This window comes from Orbicella franksi, chromosome 11 (genome assembly GCF_964199315.1).
Source record: "Orbicella franksi chromosome 11, jaOrbFran1.1, whole genome shotgun sequence".
Classification (NCBI taxonomy): Eukaryota; Metazoa; Cnidaria; class Anthozoa; order Scleractinia; family Merulinidae; genus Orbicella; species Orbicella franksi.
In genome coordinates, this window is record NC_138155.1 from 27,596,772 (window position 1) to 27,613,538 (window position 16,767).

The following is a 16,767-nucleotide window of genomic DNA, read 5'->3' on the forward strand; positions in this document are numbered from 1 at the left end:
GTTAGACCGATTTAATCAACCTCTTTGACATTTTCCTTCATTCATCTCACCAGTCTGCCTGACAGTGTATTAATATTGTAATAGCACTTTTGACTTAGTTTCTAGAATACCAGCTAGAAGTGTTTCAACATTTTCCGGATTTAAGGGCGCTGGAAAAGAGAGCAAATTAAACTGAATTATTTTGAGGAAACGTACCACAGATAAGATTATCCGAGATTTGATCTCGGTAAGATCCAAGTGCGATCAGAGTCAACCATGTCTTAATGGATAATCAAATTCTCCTAGCTAGAAAGTAGACAAAAGCCATATGGAGATAGGGAGAACCTGTGTAGTTGTTAGTCAGGCATGAAAGGGTTATACGTACGCGTGTTCGTTTGACCGCAAACCACAACTTGACCCTGTGGATAAAAGGGAATTAATTGATGAGAGCATCATGCAATCTTACACTGAATACTTACGCCGGGCAAAGCCCCATTGATTATACGCACAATATGCCACACCGTGTTGTAGTCTAATATAACAAAAATTGTCGTGTTAAATAAGCATCGCGTGTTTGACCGCAATGTTTTCTTTCTTTCTCTGTAGACTTGTTATGGCATGACTAGACATCCCAGACATGCGTGTTTTCGTGAACAACCGCACTCTCGTGTAATGATGACCCGGGGCCGAGTTAATGAAATCTTTTGAAAGATGTGTACTCTGAGATATGACTTAACACAGCATTCTGTCATTGTCCTGTTTTTGTCATAGAATTCTCACGCAACATGTCTCCAAAACGTCTGAGTACTGCTGGAGGCTGACCAGAGCTCAGTTTATATAGCGCGCCATTATATTTACCAACTGGAACGATTCGTCAGTTACAAAGAAACTGAAGAGGAGGACAAATTTCAACACGCAAGAAACTTTTGTATTTTTTGGTTTGAATACAGGGAGGGAGACTTGTGGCAACCCTGTTCGTAGTTTACTGTCGCAACAATCAAAGTTTTTCAACGATCTTGAAATTTGCCTTCAAAGAAAAATGGTCTGATGAAAAACACTCATTCGGAAATCCTCCGTACGCAGCAATAGCTGACTCGGGTAAAGTTTCCAACACAGCTGTGACCTTTAAATTTTCTGAATCGAACCAAATGTAATCCAGTGTCCAAACACAACTTGCATCGTCCTCAAAACCCGTGCACTCAGGCTCAGAACCCTGAAATAAAACAAGCACTTAGTTGGTTGTGGTTGTAACTGGTCCATTTATTTTTCTTAAAGACTGGATCATTGATACTGAAATTCGAGAGTTTTCATTGGCTTAGCAATCATGGGTTGTGAGCCATTATACCATGCTCTACAAATATGGAAAGCGTACGCGTGATTTCTTGGGGCGTTCTTATTTTTATTTTAGTTTAGCCTTGGGTGCTTTTTTAATAAAACAATTATTCCACTCGCGCTTGTTGGATATCAGATGATTATAGCCAACGCACCTCGCTGTATCTACCATCTCATATCCAACGCGCCTACGCGCGCTTGTAGAATAATTGTTAAATAACTGTATGTACACTGATTCATTTTATCTGTTATTCTTGTAAATATGAGAAATTTCACAAATTTTAGTTCTTAAGGTGTTTTTACTCTGAGGCGTAATCTATGTGGAAAAGACTCACATTTGCCTGAAGACATGCATAACGTTTGATACCACTTGTACATACCATGGCAACCTTGTAAGCGCTTTGCGTAGTTTTCAGAGGATTGTGAAGACGCTTCTTGAGTTTGTTCAAAAGTGATATCTGTTCAGCCGAAACCTGCATTTAAAAAACACAAATCAGCCGAGATGGAAAGTTGATACTCGTCGTCTCTTCTGGGTTGTAAGTCACAACTTCTCCTAGAAGAAACGTAAGGAAACCCTCCCGGCCCAATTGTATGGTTTCTGAGCGGCTTTTGTGTGGCAAAGAGTTTTGAAAGTGGATTGCATGCATGTTCATAGGCAGCTGATGGGCAATAGAGAATTAATTTACTTTTAAGATGTTTGTTCCAAAAAGGGGGAAGCATGGATAGAGGTGTATCAATATATCTCAAAAAAGAACTACTCAAAAACAACCCAACAATTTTTCCAAAAATATCAAACCACTTTCCTGAGAAAAGAAACCAAACAACAAATACTTTACATCAGCAACTAAAAAAACTGAAAATACTCTCATTTTTGCATGAAAATATTGTATACCACCATCCCCCAGGGCCAATTTCAGTTAACTCCACTGTATACCGTATAACCAAAACTCTAGTTGACCCTGGTGCAGAGAATCATAATTAAGGGGTAGTATTACATCAATGATTATCGCAATTATATTCACAACTTAAGCAGTTGTGAAATTAAAGGCTGAAAAAAATTCAGGCTTCGAACCTGACCTCTGCGATACCAGTGCAGTGCTCTAACAACTAAGCTATCAAGCCAACTGGTAGCTGGTGTCATTGTAAGCTCGTAATATACTGTACTTATATAATATACTCAATACACTATAATATTCTTATGGTACCTGGGGAGGTTTTTCAATGTCTGCAGGAAATTGCAAATAATCAACAGTCTGGAGTATAGAGAACTGTTTCTCACTGAGTTGTCCATCCTTCAGAAGATGATAAGCAGGGTAATGAGGGTCAATATTAAAGTCTCCACAGAGAATGTAAGCCACATGCTTGGCTCTAGACCTCAGTGATGTCAACATGTCACATACAGCTTGTGTGACAAATGCAATTTCACACACTTGTGTGACAGGTTCTAAGAGATCCTGCCACAAAATATGAGTGGTAGCTGAGGAGAAACAACAAATTAAAATAATAATTTTATGCCGTTGAAAACGTTTTTGTCAATTAGTACTATCACGTATTGAAATGCTCCCTAATTCCCCTCTAAGTACTAATATAGGAAATCAGAGATTACTGGCAGCTAAAGGTAAAGCCTTTATTCAAGCCTTGTGGCCCATACAATCAGTTCTTATTTCTGGTTTTTGTACCATGAAGTGACTGGAGGTATTTCTACTCCCCTTTGGATGTGATGTTAGTCAATTACAAGGTTACACCCAACATTAAATTCACAAGTACCCATTTATACACTTAGGTTAGGAGAGGCATTTTGATAGTAGTGTCTTGCCCAAGAACATGACACAATGACCACAGGCAGGGATCAAACTTGGACTGGCTGATCCAGAGTCCAGGGCACATAACATTAGGCCATTGCACCTCCCACACTGATAAATAGGAGAATTTACTGATTGATGACATAGCAGGGTCGGCCAAAGATTTTGGGTATGCAATATACAGGGGGATTTTAAGGTGGCCGAACACAGTTTTCGCGCGTGCTTTTGCTGATGCAATTCAGCGCGCACACAAGGATTGCAAAGAGTGATCATTTTATTTACTCAACACCCGCACTATCTATGCTATTTTTCTCTATTATTGAACGCAGTGTATTGCTGGCTTTAGTATTTTATTACGAAGATATGTTAGAAAAGGTAACGACGCAAAGAAACCAGCAATTCTCAGCTTTCTCTTTGCTACCAAAAGAACCCAGTTAAATGCAGCGCATGCGCAGTTGCTCGAAAAATTGAGACTGATTGCTTTTGCAGAAACTTGCGGATTTCTGACGATCCAGTCGTTAGAATTTCAAGAAATTTGGCAAAAAAATAGTTTAGAAACCACGTGAATGATCTATCGCAAAAAATTTGAATTTTGACATAGGAAATTTTTAATAATACAGAACATGCGGTGAAAACGATTTACGGCGAATTACGAAAATCGCCTGTGTCAAAATTTTATTAGAACAGTGTTGACAGAAGGGATTTAATGTCAATTCATAGTGGGCAAAAGATGAAAAAAAATCTAACGACTGGATTTTTTTTAAATAAACAAAAACCATTTTTTAAGCCTTGTTTTTAACCAGCCCCATTGCCATGGCAACAGCACACACCTTAGCCAAAATGTGAGAATAAACTTTTCTGTGGTTAACCTTGACTCTTACAAAAAACGAGCGCCAAAGCATAAATAGCTTAAAAGTAATGGTGAATTAGGCATAGGCTCTTGAAAACTGTGTTCGGCCACCTTAAATCAAGTATACGATATTTTGATGCCAAAACTTGGAGCTTTTATGGGTATAAAGTATACCTTGTTTTTCCAAATTTTGGTATTTTGCATAAATTTGAGGGGGAATTTTTTAGTATAATGGGTTTTTCTTTTCAGGTATATTGGTACACCACTACCCCCATGGCTAACCCTCACCAGGGTAAATCTGTACCTGTAAGCACCATAGTACCGCTATTCTTGTGTCTTAATGCTGCGAGTAACAAAACTTCTCCAAATTTGTTGGACTCAGCCTCTGCCAGGATATCTGTTGCAATTTCATCAATAACAAGTGTCTTTGATTCTTCAAGATCAAACTTATCCTGTTTATAAAACAAGGCCACACCCTCTTGTCGACCTGTGTGCTGAGACTTCTTGACAAATAGTCCTTCATACCCCAGTAATGACATGTCTACACTTAGGATCCCAGCAAAGTAGGGTGGATCCACCTCTTGGAGACAGACAATATCACCATCTAGCCACTTAAGCTAATAAATGTGCAACAATAAAATTAATATTTTTCATAATTTACAGGTCTGATTGACTGAAGGAGGCTTTTGGAGGCTTTTGAAAAGGTGTCAAAAAAAAGCCCCATATAATGTCGATTCCATCAGCGTTTTTGGCACGTTTTAGGGTGGATGATAGGCAAAAATCCATCACAAGAGTATGCGTTTTTGAATGAAAACAAATTAGTGTTGACAGGTGAAAACAAAACAAAAACAGATACTTTTAAAAATGTGTTAGGGCCTGTTTACAAGAAGGGATGGTTACCCTAGCACGCGGGTTAACCCTAGCTGGAGGGCAAAAGATAGTCCAAGTTTACAAGCATAATTTCACAGGTAGAGTAACCCTACAACCTGGGACAACTTAATTCGCAGTTATACTCAAAGGGACTGGAAACAAGTAGAAAGTTGACCTGGGTAGGCGGGTTAACCCTACCTGGAGTATTTAAAAGGGAAAAAGTTGACCCGCCTACCAGGGTAACCCCAGCATGCAGGGTAACCTGCCTACCCGGGTAGCCCTAGCTGCCTTGTTAACATGACAAACAAAAAAAGAGGAAATGTGTGAGTGCTAGGGTAACCCATCTGCTAGGGTAACCCTCTCTCCTTGTAAACTGGCCCTCAGTGTGGTCGGGGCTGAGATAAGCACCAGCCTGATGGGCCACAAGGCTTGTATGCAGACTTAACCCTTTTTTTACTCACCAGGTTCACTGTGTGTAACTCTCACAATACCTCTCTTCACCTAGAAGTACCTCCCCCAGGAGGATAAATTACCGGATAGAGAACTAGTAGGACAGCCTGACAGAATGCTTGTGAAGGAGGGGGAGGGAGCCCCTGGGAGGGGAGGGGATAGCCTACATTAGATGTCTTAGCCTCTTGGGTCTCTATCTAGTTCTTACCTCAGTCATTAGTAGCTCGTGTCTTGGACAGTTTCTGTCTTGTTTTGGTGTAACAAACTCTTGAGGGCAATTTTTATATCTCCCCTTTGATAAAGCAGACTGAAGGTAAAAGTCTGCAAGAATGTTGTATGTGACAACAGAAAAGTCATGTTCTCCACTGTCATTCTCAGCGTCCGCTTGCATAAGTTTTCGGCTTTTCAGAGTTGGTAAGGAAGCCATTTCTTGTCTTGTAAGTTAACTTCCTGAAGGTACACAAAAGTTGTTAACTAATCAACCTGCCTTGGTATTGGTTTCAACTACATAGTTGCAGCAGTCAAGTCTTGGTCAAAACATTAAGAAAAGAAATGGAAGGGTACTCTGGATTTTGTTGGGTTTGAAATTCATGCTTTCAACAATTTTTGGGTAAGAGGTTGAGCTCTGGCGGGGCATTGAAAATGTTGACAAGAATTGTGATAAAATATCTTTATGGTAACCAACAACAATTTGAATAACTTGGGACCAGTTTATAAGAAGAAAAGTTGTCCCAGCTAAGAAGGTTATTGGCTCCACCCTGAGCCATCTTTTGCAGGAAAACACTTAGAATTTTCTCTTGAATCAGACATGGAGTATGGAACGAGACATTTCAGACGAGAAGAGATTTGGGATGAAAAGGGGTGGGGCACTCCTACTTACCGTCCATATCGAGAAAGAACAAACTTCACTGTGGCATGACTGGGTGTGACTTGCTCACATTAGCATTACATTAGGGGGAGTTGGGCAATTTCCAGACAAAATTCCTGCACACCAAAAACGGCCAAAAAATAAAAGACATCAGGTAAGGGGAACCATGGGAAAAAAAGAGAGCAAAAGAGTAAGTGCTTTTTACTATCCAGGTCCCACTTTTGATGTTAAAAAATTATTGTACAAGTTATAGTCCCCCCCCCCCCCAAAAAAAAAAAATTCATGTACAACCAAAAGGTGAAAAGAAAATTATGTCTCAGAAAGTTTCCCAGCACCTTTCCCCCTGAATTAAAAATATAAAGGTCCGTCCGCGTCCCTTGGCCCTTTTCCTTACGAGTGCGGATAAAGGCTCGGTAGCCTGTGTAACTGAAGGCATTCATGAGCTAGTGTTTCTTGGTAGTGGTGCCGCCAATTTTTTTCCGCTCGCGAGCGGTGAATTGAAATGCAACTCGACTCTTCACCAATTCCCTCGCGGCTTCGCCACTCGCAACAAAAGCACTCGCGCGCGACATCCCGCCAGCAACGCAGGGTCACGCAAGCTAATGCTCCGGGCATTTTTCAAGAGAGTAAACGCCAAACGATAAAGAGACTAAAAGAAACTGTAAAATTTTCATTTGTAACACACACCAGTGTTTTTTTCCCTCGAATCGCGATGTTTTCTTCAACTCCCGCCGTGGTAAACTCCGCGCAATTGGTCTCGCGAGAAACACAAAGAACTTTACGATCACCGACTCAAAACAAATAGCCTACAAATCAAAATCTTTTTGCAGTGTTTACGGTAAAACGATTTTAATATGTAAACAAAATGATCATTGATGAATATATAGAAACTGCTACTGATTTGAAGCTTGCATCGTATTTCTTTTTTGGGCAAAATCGAGCCGCGGTAAGTGAAATATTATGACGGTATTGTCGACGGAATAATCGTCTAATCTGTCTGAAGATTCAGCTCGTGCAACATTTGAATGAAAGAAATAACCAGATCTCGGTCTTTGCGGTTCGAATGTCGAAAAGATTCTGCTTACCTGAAGTCAACATGGGATCAGTTAAGTGCGATTACTACTGCCTCAGCTGTTAAAATCGTTCTCTTCTTCTTCTTCAGCTCCATTGAAAGCACTCAGTTAGTACATTATTCATATTGTCACGAGTGATTATCGATTGCGTGATGCCAAATTCCAAACGTCATAATGTGACAAGATCTAAAATTATTCCTGTCTTCTGGAGTACACCAAACCTATTACGTTTGCTGCAGCTTATAAAAACAAAAAATTCGTTGGAAGGAAAACAGCTATCAATAGGTGTTTCAAAACGCTGTGTTGATGGCAAACACAGTATATTTTACATTTCTAGTCACGCAACGCAGTTGTTCGGATTGTCTGTGACAGAGGGAAAGAACCTTGTGAGCTTTTCTTGTTGGATGTCGATATTATTCGATCGAGTTTAACCGGAAGTAGATGAAAATAGAAGATCGAGAGACCTGTAAAGCTCTGTGATAATTATCGAAGCGCGCTTTGACCGCCATGGGACAACTTTTCCGCTTCGGTAGCAAAAGGAAAAAGAAAACCTCTGGGACCAGTGTACCTTTGCCGCTGATTATTTCCTCCGGTTTTGCGTCGATGATGCAGAGTGGGAAGGTACGAAATTTTAACTGAATACAATTTGAATTAAATTGAAATTTGCACAAAATTATTTACGAGTCACGATGGCTCAGTCTTCGTCCTCCAGTTGTTCTTATCAATTGAAAAAAAAAAACCTGAAGTAATTTTGACCGCAATTATATTATTTTACAGATTGAAATATGGTTAAACGAACGTATCAAATATTGTTAAGCGTTTATGCAAATAGTTTGCCCAGTCACGCACGCGTGCGGGTGGGTTCGGTTTTGTGATTTCGTCATAGCAATAAGTGTTTTTAAAGAAGGAAACAATACGGCAAAGGAAGCTACACAAGACATTAGGAACTCGATCGCAAGGTAAACCATTATTCTTTAATATTTGAATTGAAATTGAAATTCTGAGGTCAGATTCGTCGAGTTGTAGCTTGCATTTCGAAAGTTGGTCTTGGCGCTAATGGAGTAGCGAGCCCTTGATGTCGTGAACAAGTTCAATATAAGTGTTTATAGGCTTGTCGCTGGTTCGACATATTCGACGCCAAACGTCGCCAAAAGTGTTGGGAATTCATGGATTAACAGTGCAGTAAAAGATCATTTGAATTTAACAAGTGCTGGCTTCTCAGGTCTTGTTTGTGTTCAGTCTACGGATGCATTTTAATTTTTAGCCGTATTTTTCGTTCGATCGGGATCATAAGAAACAGGAGGCACTGTCTAACTGCTAATTTGCTATGAGTAATTTTTGTTATAAGCTAGTAGGGACTTTTTAATAAGGAATAGGTACGCCATCGGAGTCGAAATCGCTTCATGTTATAAGACAATAGGTTCGATAGTGTCTATGATCGAAACAAAGCCACTGGTCATGGCCTATTTATGTTAAGTTAATACGAGTTGTTTGCGTTTGTTAAATTGCTTCGCAAACTCTGGTTGTAGAGCTGCATTCATATTGCATGTTTGCAAAGATCGGGGGGGGGGGGGGTTGGGGGCCGGGGGGTTGGCGTCGGTGTTTAAATTATTAGCTGCGAAAGGGAACAGTTCGGGATTTCAGTTCTTATGTGACCTCATAAATTGACCAGGGCAAAGACCGTAAGCTGGCAGAAACGAACCTTTTGTGGGTATGGCTGTGTCAGGTTTCAAGTAATGAATAGCAACGGCTCTGTGCCCTGTCAGCTCTGTCAAACATATCCATTATTGCTTTACTACGGCAGTATCACCATACTGTATGAGGTCTTTACCTGCGGGGTACTCCCAGAAAGATTGGGTGGGGGTGTGCGGCCCGCCCCATAAAACCCTTTCCCTAGTTATGACCTAAATCTGCAATTTTCCCAATCCTATTTATGACCTGATCAAAAATTTGATACCCTATTTATGGCTGGTACAGTTGCCCATTTCTGGGTATCCAGTTACTGAACCGATCGCCTCAAACAGAGACAAAGGTGTACGTGACACTTACTAATTCAGGTCTACTCTTGTACAATCAGAGTCATGTTGACAATGAGTACAAAAAGGGTTTACTGAGAACTATGCTTGATCGAGCACATAGTTTATCTTCGTCTTGGTCACATTTTTCCGACAAATGTGACCATTTGAAGACAGTATTCTCATGTTTGAAGTACCCCAAACACCTCGTTAACTCTACCACCAAAAGTTTTGTTGACTCAAAGGTTTGTGACCAACAGCAGCTTTTATCACCATCTAAAGAGACAGATGACATGGTCTGAGTAATTTTACCATTTAAAGACCAAATCTTGGCAGATATTGTGAAGAAACAACTTAAAAGGATCTAAGCCTAAAAGTAGACATCACCATCCAGCCTGCGTTTGTGAACTGAAAATCTGAATGCGAACTAAATGTGAAAGAAACAAAGCCACCAATTATAGATCAGTACTGTGTTGTTTATAGTTTTCAATGTGACCTGTATGATGCGGGTTATGTAGGTTACACACACGGACATTTACATAATCCTGTAAAAGGACATAAACAACAATCCTCTGCCATTGCCAAGCACTACAAGAACGTGCACAGGACAATGCCTCAGGACCTGCTAAAGGAATTCAAAGTGCTTAAGAAATGCAGAAACAAATCTGACTGTTTAGTGTACAAAATGCTTTTTATAAGAGCTTTAAAGCCACATCTCAATGTGCAATCAGACTCCATTTGTGTGAAAGTATTTCATAATCTTTGCACCCTTTTATGTTAATTCTTCACACCAAAATCACTTTTATATGCTGTAATTTGCATGATCTGATATATGTTTTCTTGATAATGAATTAAATTGTATGCTTTTCTAGTATATATTTTAAATTGCTGTCAGTGTTACATGTATAAGTATGTAATTTAACAACAGATTGGGCACAGTTAAAACTGTGGAACTCTACAGCTCAGTGGATCCCTGGCTAGCTGCCCCATAAAGTAACAACTGGGATGTTATTGTGAGCTTTCAATGTTAAGCTCATAGTAAATTTAGCTTGTCATAGTTTGTTGTATAAACTGATGTGTTGTTTGATTGTGTGTACCAAATGTGAGGGTAAGGTGGATTTTAGACTGTTACTCTAAAATCTTGGTGATTCATTGCATTGATCAGGGCTTGCAAAAAGTGCTGTCCAGTTGTCTGGGACAAGTAGATTTTGCTACCAGGCAAGTTACTTTTCATTCTCACTCACCCAATGGGCAAGGGCCTGGGCAAGTCGTCCTCCAACTAAATAAGTAAACCACTGAAGACTTGACCAGGGCAAGCAAAATTTGAGAGCTGATTGTCCGAAGGGCAAGCTTGAATTTAAGTTTTTTTTGAGCCTTGATTGATAGTGTATGGATGCATAGGTTGTATGTTGATCATGTTTTTTTTCTGGTTTTAAGGTTCCTTCACTAATTGGAATGGCAAACAATGTAGTTACTCTCTCCTGGTTACTGGCTCAAGACATACCCCAAGCATACATCTTTACTGAAAGACCTTCTACATTCAACCGCAAGGCAGCGTTTATCAATGATAAGAAGTATGTCATCTATGACTACTTACCCAGCTTCACAGAACATAGCAAACACCTGAAGGCAATGAAGTCTTGTCCAGTGGCTGGAAGTGAATTTCCCATCCTAGTAACACAAGACATAAACCCACTAATAAGAGAGGTGAGAGTACCCCCGGCCTGTAAAAAGTTGTGTAAGTAGGTGAACTTTGATATCTTATCTCTTGGCACTGAGGCCTTCGAAACTAGAACAAATGAAACTGTTTGTTCTTACACCAGCTTCAAAGTGATTTCTTTTGTTTCATTCCCCTTTATCTAGGGGCAATGTTAGAATTTTAATTTATTATATAGATAGATCTTTTACTGTGAAAATACACCATTTGTAAAATTCTTATGAAACTACATCCGGGAAACGAGTGGCATATTTTCCACATCCTGACTAGTGAGGATATTAATTACATCATTTCCTGCTTTTTCAAGCGATAGATTTGTATCCATATAATAATAATAAACCTACCTTTACCTTAATAATAAAAAGAAAATTACACAGTGGCTTGAAGTCGTTGAAGATATGAATTTTATTTCCTCACTTGCTGAGCTCCCTTGTGTAATTCAAATATTGTCTTTCCCACTCAAAAATGAAATAAATATTGATGTCTTCATGCCACCATGTAATATTCCCTGTATTTTGAAATAAGCCTTTTGTAGCTGAGGCTGTCACAAGTAAGTAAGATTGACCCCAATGCATTGGGAAATACAGGGGAATTACATGGAATCATAATCCCTGGGCAGGGGGAAATTCTATACTTTGTTTGGAATTTGATGGATAGGAGAAGGTGGACCGTGTTGTTCCAGATGATATCCATACCCTTTCGACAAAAAAGTGGGGAAAAGAAAGTTTTCTTATTGAAACACCCCATACTTCATACTGGGAATTAAATGGAAATGCAAGTGAAGGTGTGAATTAGACCAGTACTCTACAAAGTTTTATACGGGGAGGCTCTGCCCCGGGGTCCAACCCCTTACCCTTTTGTATACCATTTTGACAGAAAAGGTACCCCGTTTGTATACTTTTTAGAAGAGTACCCTTTTCACGTACCTATTTAAGAATATTGCACGTCTTTTCTAAACCTTTGAAATGAAGTTAGTAATATAGAGCTTAATAAATTAAATGATACAGCCATGTCATTTAATGATATACCCGTTAGGTATTAAAGTCCCTTTTAATACCTAAATGACAGATTTCCCTACCCTTTCATATACCTCAGCTTGTAAAATCCCTACCCTTTAATACATCTGAAGCTTGAAAAAGGCACCCCTTTCAGGTGGAGCCTCCCTGTATAGGCCATTGTAGGGAGTAACCCCCCCCCCCGGGTGGGGGAAACTAGGGGACAAAGGGAATGCATAAGATTTCCCTTCCTTTAGGAAACTTCACCCTTTTTACAATCCCCTTGCAAAGGTGGTCCAGCCGGATTATATGAGACTGTCAAGTTTTCTTTTGACCTGACTACTTCTTGAGAGCTCTCTTCATTTTCTAACAGACCAATTCAAAGTTTTCACGCAGCACTCAATTTGCGGAGAAATTTCTTCTGTTTGGGGGAACTGTCTTGTTTCTGGCAAACCCTGACGAAGAAAATTCAAATTTAATACACTGTTTACATAAACGAAACAGCATGGATGAAGCTTTTTGCTTAGTTTTGTGATCAAGTAGCATTTACTTTGACCAATAATTCGCTGTTAGTTATGTGAAAATGATATCATTTGAAAACAATTTAATCTGACGTACAAATCATGTTGAGTTTTCATGCAACTTGTTCGTCTAGATAGATTTTGTTCAGTTTTCAATCTAATTTTTTCTGTTTTTTTTCTGTTTGCAATTCTTTTTAGCATTGGTTAAAGTGGCTTCCGTTCTTTCCTAAACCCGACATACGTATTTTCGACAAGGAAGACACCGGAGAGAAACCTTTGATTGTGAACTTTCCTTTTCAAAGTCTTGCCGCCGAAAAGCACGCTGTCAATCCCGACATTCACTACAAGCTTAGCTCTAAGACCAGAATCCCCGAGATGGGAGTGCCATGCCCTCGGCACATGTCACGTGATAATTATACACTTCCTTGTATGATAAAGGCAGCACAAGGCCATGGAAACAGAGGAATATTTCTTGTAAGAACAGAAGAAGAAGCAAAACAAGCCTTCGACGAGCTGAGCAGTCACTGCGAAGTTGAACTTGTAGTGACGGAAGTCATAGAAAATATTTCCAAATGTCTTAGTACTCAGCTATATCTCTTTAAAAACGGACACTTTCATTGGCTGGGTGTGAAATGCAAAACGAACATGCCGTTTGCTAAGCGACCCGCGGGATTTATCCCGACTCCCGACGTTGATTGGAATGAACAGGAGGAGCTGAAGGAACAATTGGGTGACCTTGTACTACCCGTCACGCAATACCTTCACCGAAATGGCTACTTCGGTTTCACTGCCGTAGAAGTCTTAGTCAACGACAAAGGCAGTTTCGTTATCGACGTAAATCTTAAAATTGCATCAGCAACAAATCTTCTTCTAATAGCCCCACACATGGCTGCTTTGAATTACCCCGTTTCATACGTCATGGAAATTTTGCCTACTAATATCAAACATTTACTGGACGCTATAGACCATCTCAATCTTCAGGCGATGGGAAGGGTGATTCTATGGGGACATGGCGAACTCTCTGTAGAAATCCAACGCAAGGCTTGTGTTGTTGTCTTCGCGAGAAATTGCGAAGACGCTTTTAAACTTCAACGAGAACTAATCAAAGTTGCAGGTAGTGAATTTTCTCGCGTTACTGATATAGATCCTTAGCGTCTCACACAAGGACAACTTTATTCTAATTCCAGTAGCACTGCTTGGATTCATTTACCCTTTTTAGATCATGTGACGTTCTCTGAAGAATCAGTGTTCCTATGCCTGTGATTCAGCGCCCCCCCCCCCCCCACCCACCCCCAACCCTGAATATTAATTGGGGACCTTTAGATTGGACGACGAGTACGAGATTGAGTGCGAGTACGATTTTCGATTTTCAAACCAGTGACGTTTTAGTTTTAGGTGGAGAGGGTAGCTCATGGGATGAAATGGGTATGTGATTTATTAGTGTGAAGCCTGCAAGCTAGAATTGAATTGTCGTTCTCGTACTCGATCTCGTACTCAAATCTAAAGTCCCCCATTATTTATTAAATTTTAAAGAATCGTGTTGAAGACTATCATCACATGATCTGAAATAGGCCAAGAAACAGATTAGCTAAAGAAATCTACTCCATTTCAAGCCAGGTGGAATCAAGTCCGTTTTCTGCTCGAAATATGACGTTTTCGTACGTGATATGTTCGCGAAATTTTGTGATTGGTCAATTAGAATCGGAAGTCCTTCGGGCACGAAACGAAGTGTGGCGAAAGTACTTCTGACTCTGCTCTGTTCCATTCTCGTTCCTTCGCTGTTTAGACTATTCGTTTTACAATTTTCGCTGTTCGTGTAACGGGTGAAAATTTTTCCAAACAATCATCAGAGGCAACAGTGAGGTTATAAACACTTCGTTTACTAATCTGCCTGTGCTGGGAAAAAGAATTCACCAATAATACAAATTGCCAAAAACCAACAAATATTTTCTACCGTTATAGAGTTGTAATCCAAAAATAAGTATTTACATCGCGAATTATAATCCATTAAAATATTTTCGCGCGCGCATGATTGGTCTAAACGCGTCACGTGACTGGATATTCCCCGGGTGATATTCCCCAATTTTCAAAACTGCGCGTGTTGCGAAAGATATTTGAAGGATAATAAACACAAGAGGCTCTATTTGGCGCGAACATATGCGCGGATATTTGTCCTTGGATATTATCTGTTCCTGGAAGCTCACATTTCTCCTTGAGCTACGCTCTCGGAACTGTTTGCTTCTCGGAACAGATAATGTCCGCGGACAAATATCCAAGCATATTTCCGCGCAAAATGGAGGCTATTGTTTATTTATGATACGGTTTGAATTCTGCGCACTTTTTCTGATACTCTAAACTATGTTTTATCAGGGTATAAACACAGAAAAGCGTGTTTAATTAAGAAGCCTAAACCATTCATTATGCGAAAAAAAATTTCTCTCGTTCTCAAATGCCAGTTGTTTTATGACAGTGTAATAATGGTTTAGATTTCTTTATTTGTTAGCTAAAGCGAGGAAAAATTCATTTCGTTCGCTTGATTCGTGTTTGTCATGTCGGCAAGCCAAAAAATTGCGATTTGTATAATGTTTACTGCGTTGAAATTGCTTGGTAAAAAGAAAGCTAGGTCAAGTAATTTTAATAGGACTACATCGCAATTGAAGCCTTATGCGTCCCATGGCCCAACGAGTACAAATGATGATGAAAGTGCATTTATAGTTAACATACTCTAAACCTCCACAAAATGGTTGGGGAACCATTGAAGTCAATTTTTTGGTAGGTGTCATAAAAATAACGGCTGATTTCAGAAATTAAACATCACAGAATTGTTTTAGAGTGTATACTAGGGTGCTATATTTTTCGCACCATGTTTGCGTTTTTTTCAATAATTTATGTTAGTTACTACGAAGTTAAATTTGTTTTTTAGAGCAGATTGTATAAAATTGCGTGACCTAGCCCTCTTCCAGTTAGGCTTTATATTTAATGTTTCTGTAGGAACGTGTAAACATTTTTTCTAGTGTCAACATTTTAAGCTGCGAGCTCAAGTCACGCTGGTTTCAGTATGAACTGCTATTGGCCATTTTTAATCAAATGTAATGTAATAAATTTGACTTGTTCTCAACAAGAAAGTGCAGTTCAATAGTCCCTTCTGGACCGTTATTTGGAGAAACGTTGCGTTACACCCAAGTAGCGGCTGCAAAGGAGAACAGCATGAGTCACGCTATGAATTATTTCCAAGTATGGAAAAGTAACATAAGGGGAATTATAAGTTTTATATAAAAATGGGTTTCTAGTACAGAACATGCCACTGTTCATTAATCATTGGCGAACGATATATTAGCTTAAAATTTGTTAGTTAAAATAAAGTTTCATTCTTGTTCCAAACCGTGCTAAACATTTACTTCCTACTCCAGCAAATGCTTGTCCATGCCCTAACATGCGCTGAGCTCTGTTGTTGTTAAGAAAGTCGTGCAACAAGTAATCATGACGTGGCTGCCGTGACGTCATGTGAAAACGCTCAATAGAGCGTTTTCATATGACGTCATGACAGCCATATTGGTGTTCCGAAACAATCAAACGGCGGCCATGTTGGTGTATCAAGCCAATCCTCTGGGAGTTGAACTATTTTCTTTTTAAAAAGTCGTAAGAAAATACGCGCGCTGATTGGTTAAAAATCGTGTTGCTATTTAACAATTAGAAAACAGCCCAAAGAAAATACGCGCACTGATTGGTTAAAAATCGTGTTTCTATAACTCGATGGAAACACAGCTCACAGAACTAGCATGAGCTGTTGACGTAATGATGGCGCGAGCAAAGAGAATTTACATTTTGATAATCAAAGTTAACAAGTTGTTTTCCTGATTTTCGTCGCGGTATTTTCTAAAAGAAACAGAAAACATGTTCTCCGTGTTTCTATCGAGTTATAGAAACACTCGTGAAAGTTTGGGAGAGCGAGAAATGCTCTGGGAAATCGAGCCGTACTCGTATTTCTATAACTCGATAGAAACACGGTACATGTTTTCTATTTCTTCAATAAAAAAGCCTAAGCCGAGTACGTATTACACTGCGATAAAACACGACGGAAAGTTCGGAAGGGCATGGCGTGCAGCCCCCGCAGGGGGACTCCTTTGTTTAATATTTGTGTTGGACTCCATTGTTTTTTTCCTTACAATCTTTTTTTTTTTTGTTTCAACCAAGTTAGGGATGAAAAGACTTTTTAAGGAAGGACAACAAACCTGGCTGACCGTAAAATATATCCGACTTATTATGTCTTTTTTGATTTAAGCTCTCTTTATTAG

At 39.5% G+C, this 16,767-nt stretch overlaps 2 protein-coding genes and 1 pseudogene across 4 annotated transcripts; 2 read left to right on the top strand and 1 right to left on the bottom strand.

Moving 5' to 3' along the window:
• Nucleotides 1-936: 936 nt before the first annotated feature.
• On the bottom strand, nucleotides 937-7,650 carry LOC145502624 (uncharacterized). The gene is made up of 6 exons (XM_081481961.1): nucleotides 7,237-7,650; nucleotides 5,492-5,733; nucleotides 4,268-4,580; nucleotides 2,517-2,788; nucleotides 1,692-1,784; nucleotides 937-1,192 (listed from the first exon to the last, which is right to left on the bottom strand). The coding sequence occupies exons 2-6, from the start codon at nucleotides 5,708-5,710 to the stop codon at nucleotides 977-979; spliced, it is 1,113 nt and encodes a 370-aa protein (XP_081338087.1). The 5' UTR covers nucleotides 5,711-5,733; nucleotides 7,237-7,650; the 3' UTR covers nucleotides 937-976.
• Nucleotides 7,651-7,655: 5 nt separating this feature from the next.
• On the top strand, nucleotides 7,656-15,853 carry LOC145502621 (uncharacterized). Of its 3 annotated transcripts, none has more exons than XM_081481954.1 (3): nucleotides 7,656-7,845; nucleotides 10,677-10,946; nucleotides 12,671-15,853. In XM_081481954.1, exons 1-3 carry the CDS (start codon nucleotides 7,732-7,734, stop codon nucleotides 13,622-13,624), a joined length of 1,338 nt encoding a protein of 445 aa, XP_081338080.1. In that variant the 5' UTR covers nucleotides 7,656-7,731; the 3' UTR covers nucleotides 13,625-15,853. The 3 variants fall into 3 exon arrangements, with proteins under 3 accessions (XP_081338080.1, XP_081338082.1, XP_081338081.1); XM_081481956.1 differs by lacking the exon at nucleotides 7,656-7,845 and adding an exon at nucleotides 8,070-8,183 and having other exon boundaries at nucleotides 10,405-10,946; XM_081481955.1 differs by lacking the exon at nucleotides 7,656-7,845 and adding an exon at nucleotides 8,070-8,183.
• On the top strand, nucleotides 9,188-10,410 carry LOC145502627 (uncharacterized; annotated as a pseudogene).
• Nucleotides 15,854-16,767: the final 914 nt, after the last annotated feature.

What these genes read in the sequence shown, in the direction of transcription:
- LOC145502621 (XM_081481954.1), top strand. Translation starts at nt 7,732, where the DNA reads ATGGGACAACTTTTCCGCTTCGGTAGCAAAAGGAAAAAGAAAACCTCT. An exon ending in CGATGATGCAGAGTGGGAAG is followed by an intron (nt 7,846 to 10,676) that starts GTACGAAATTTT and finishes TCTGGTTTTAAG; the next exon opens with GTTCCTTCACTAATTGGAAT. An exon ending in TAAACCCACTAATAAGAGAG is followed by an intron (nt 10,947 to 12,670) that starts GTGAGAGTACCC and finishes AATTCTTTTTAG; the next exon opens with CATTGGTTAAAGTGGCTTCC.
- LOC145502624 (XM_081481961.1), bottom strand. Translation starts at nt 5,710, where the DNA reads ATGGCTTCCTTACCAACTCTGAAAAGCCGAAAACTTATGCAAGCGGAC. An exon ending in ACATTGAAAAACCTCCCCAG is followed by an intron (nt 1,785 to 2,516) that starts GTACCATAAGAA and finishes TTTTAAATGCAG; the next exon opens with GTTTCGGCTGAACAGATATC. An exon ending in GCGCTTACAAGGTTGCCATG is followed by an intron (nt 1,193 to 1,691) that starts GTATGTACAAGT and finishes GTTTTATTTCAG; the next exon opens with GGTTCTGAGCCTGAGTGCAC.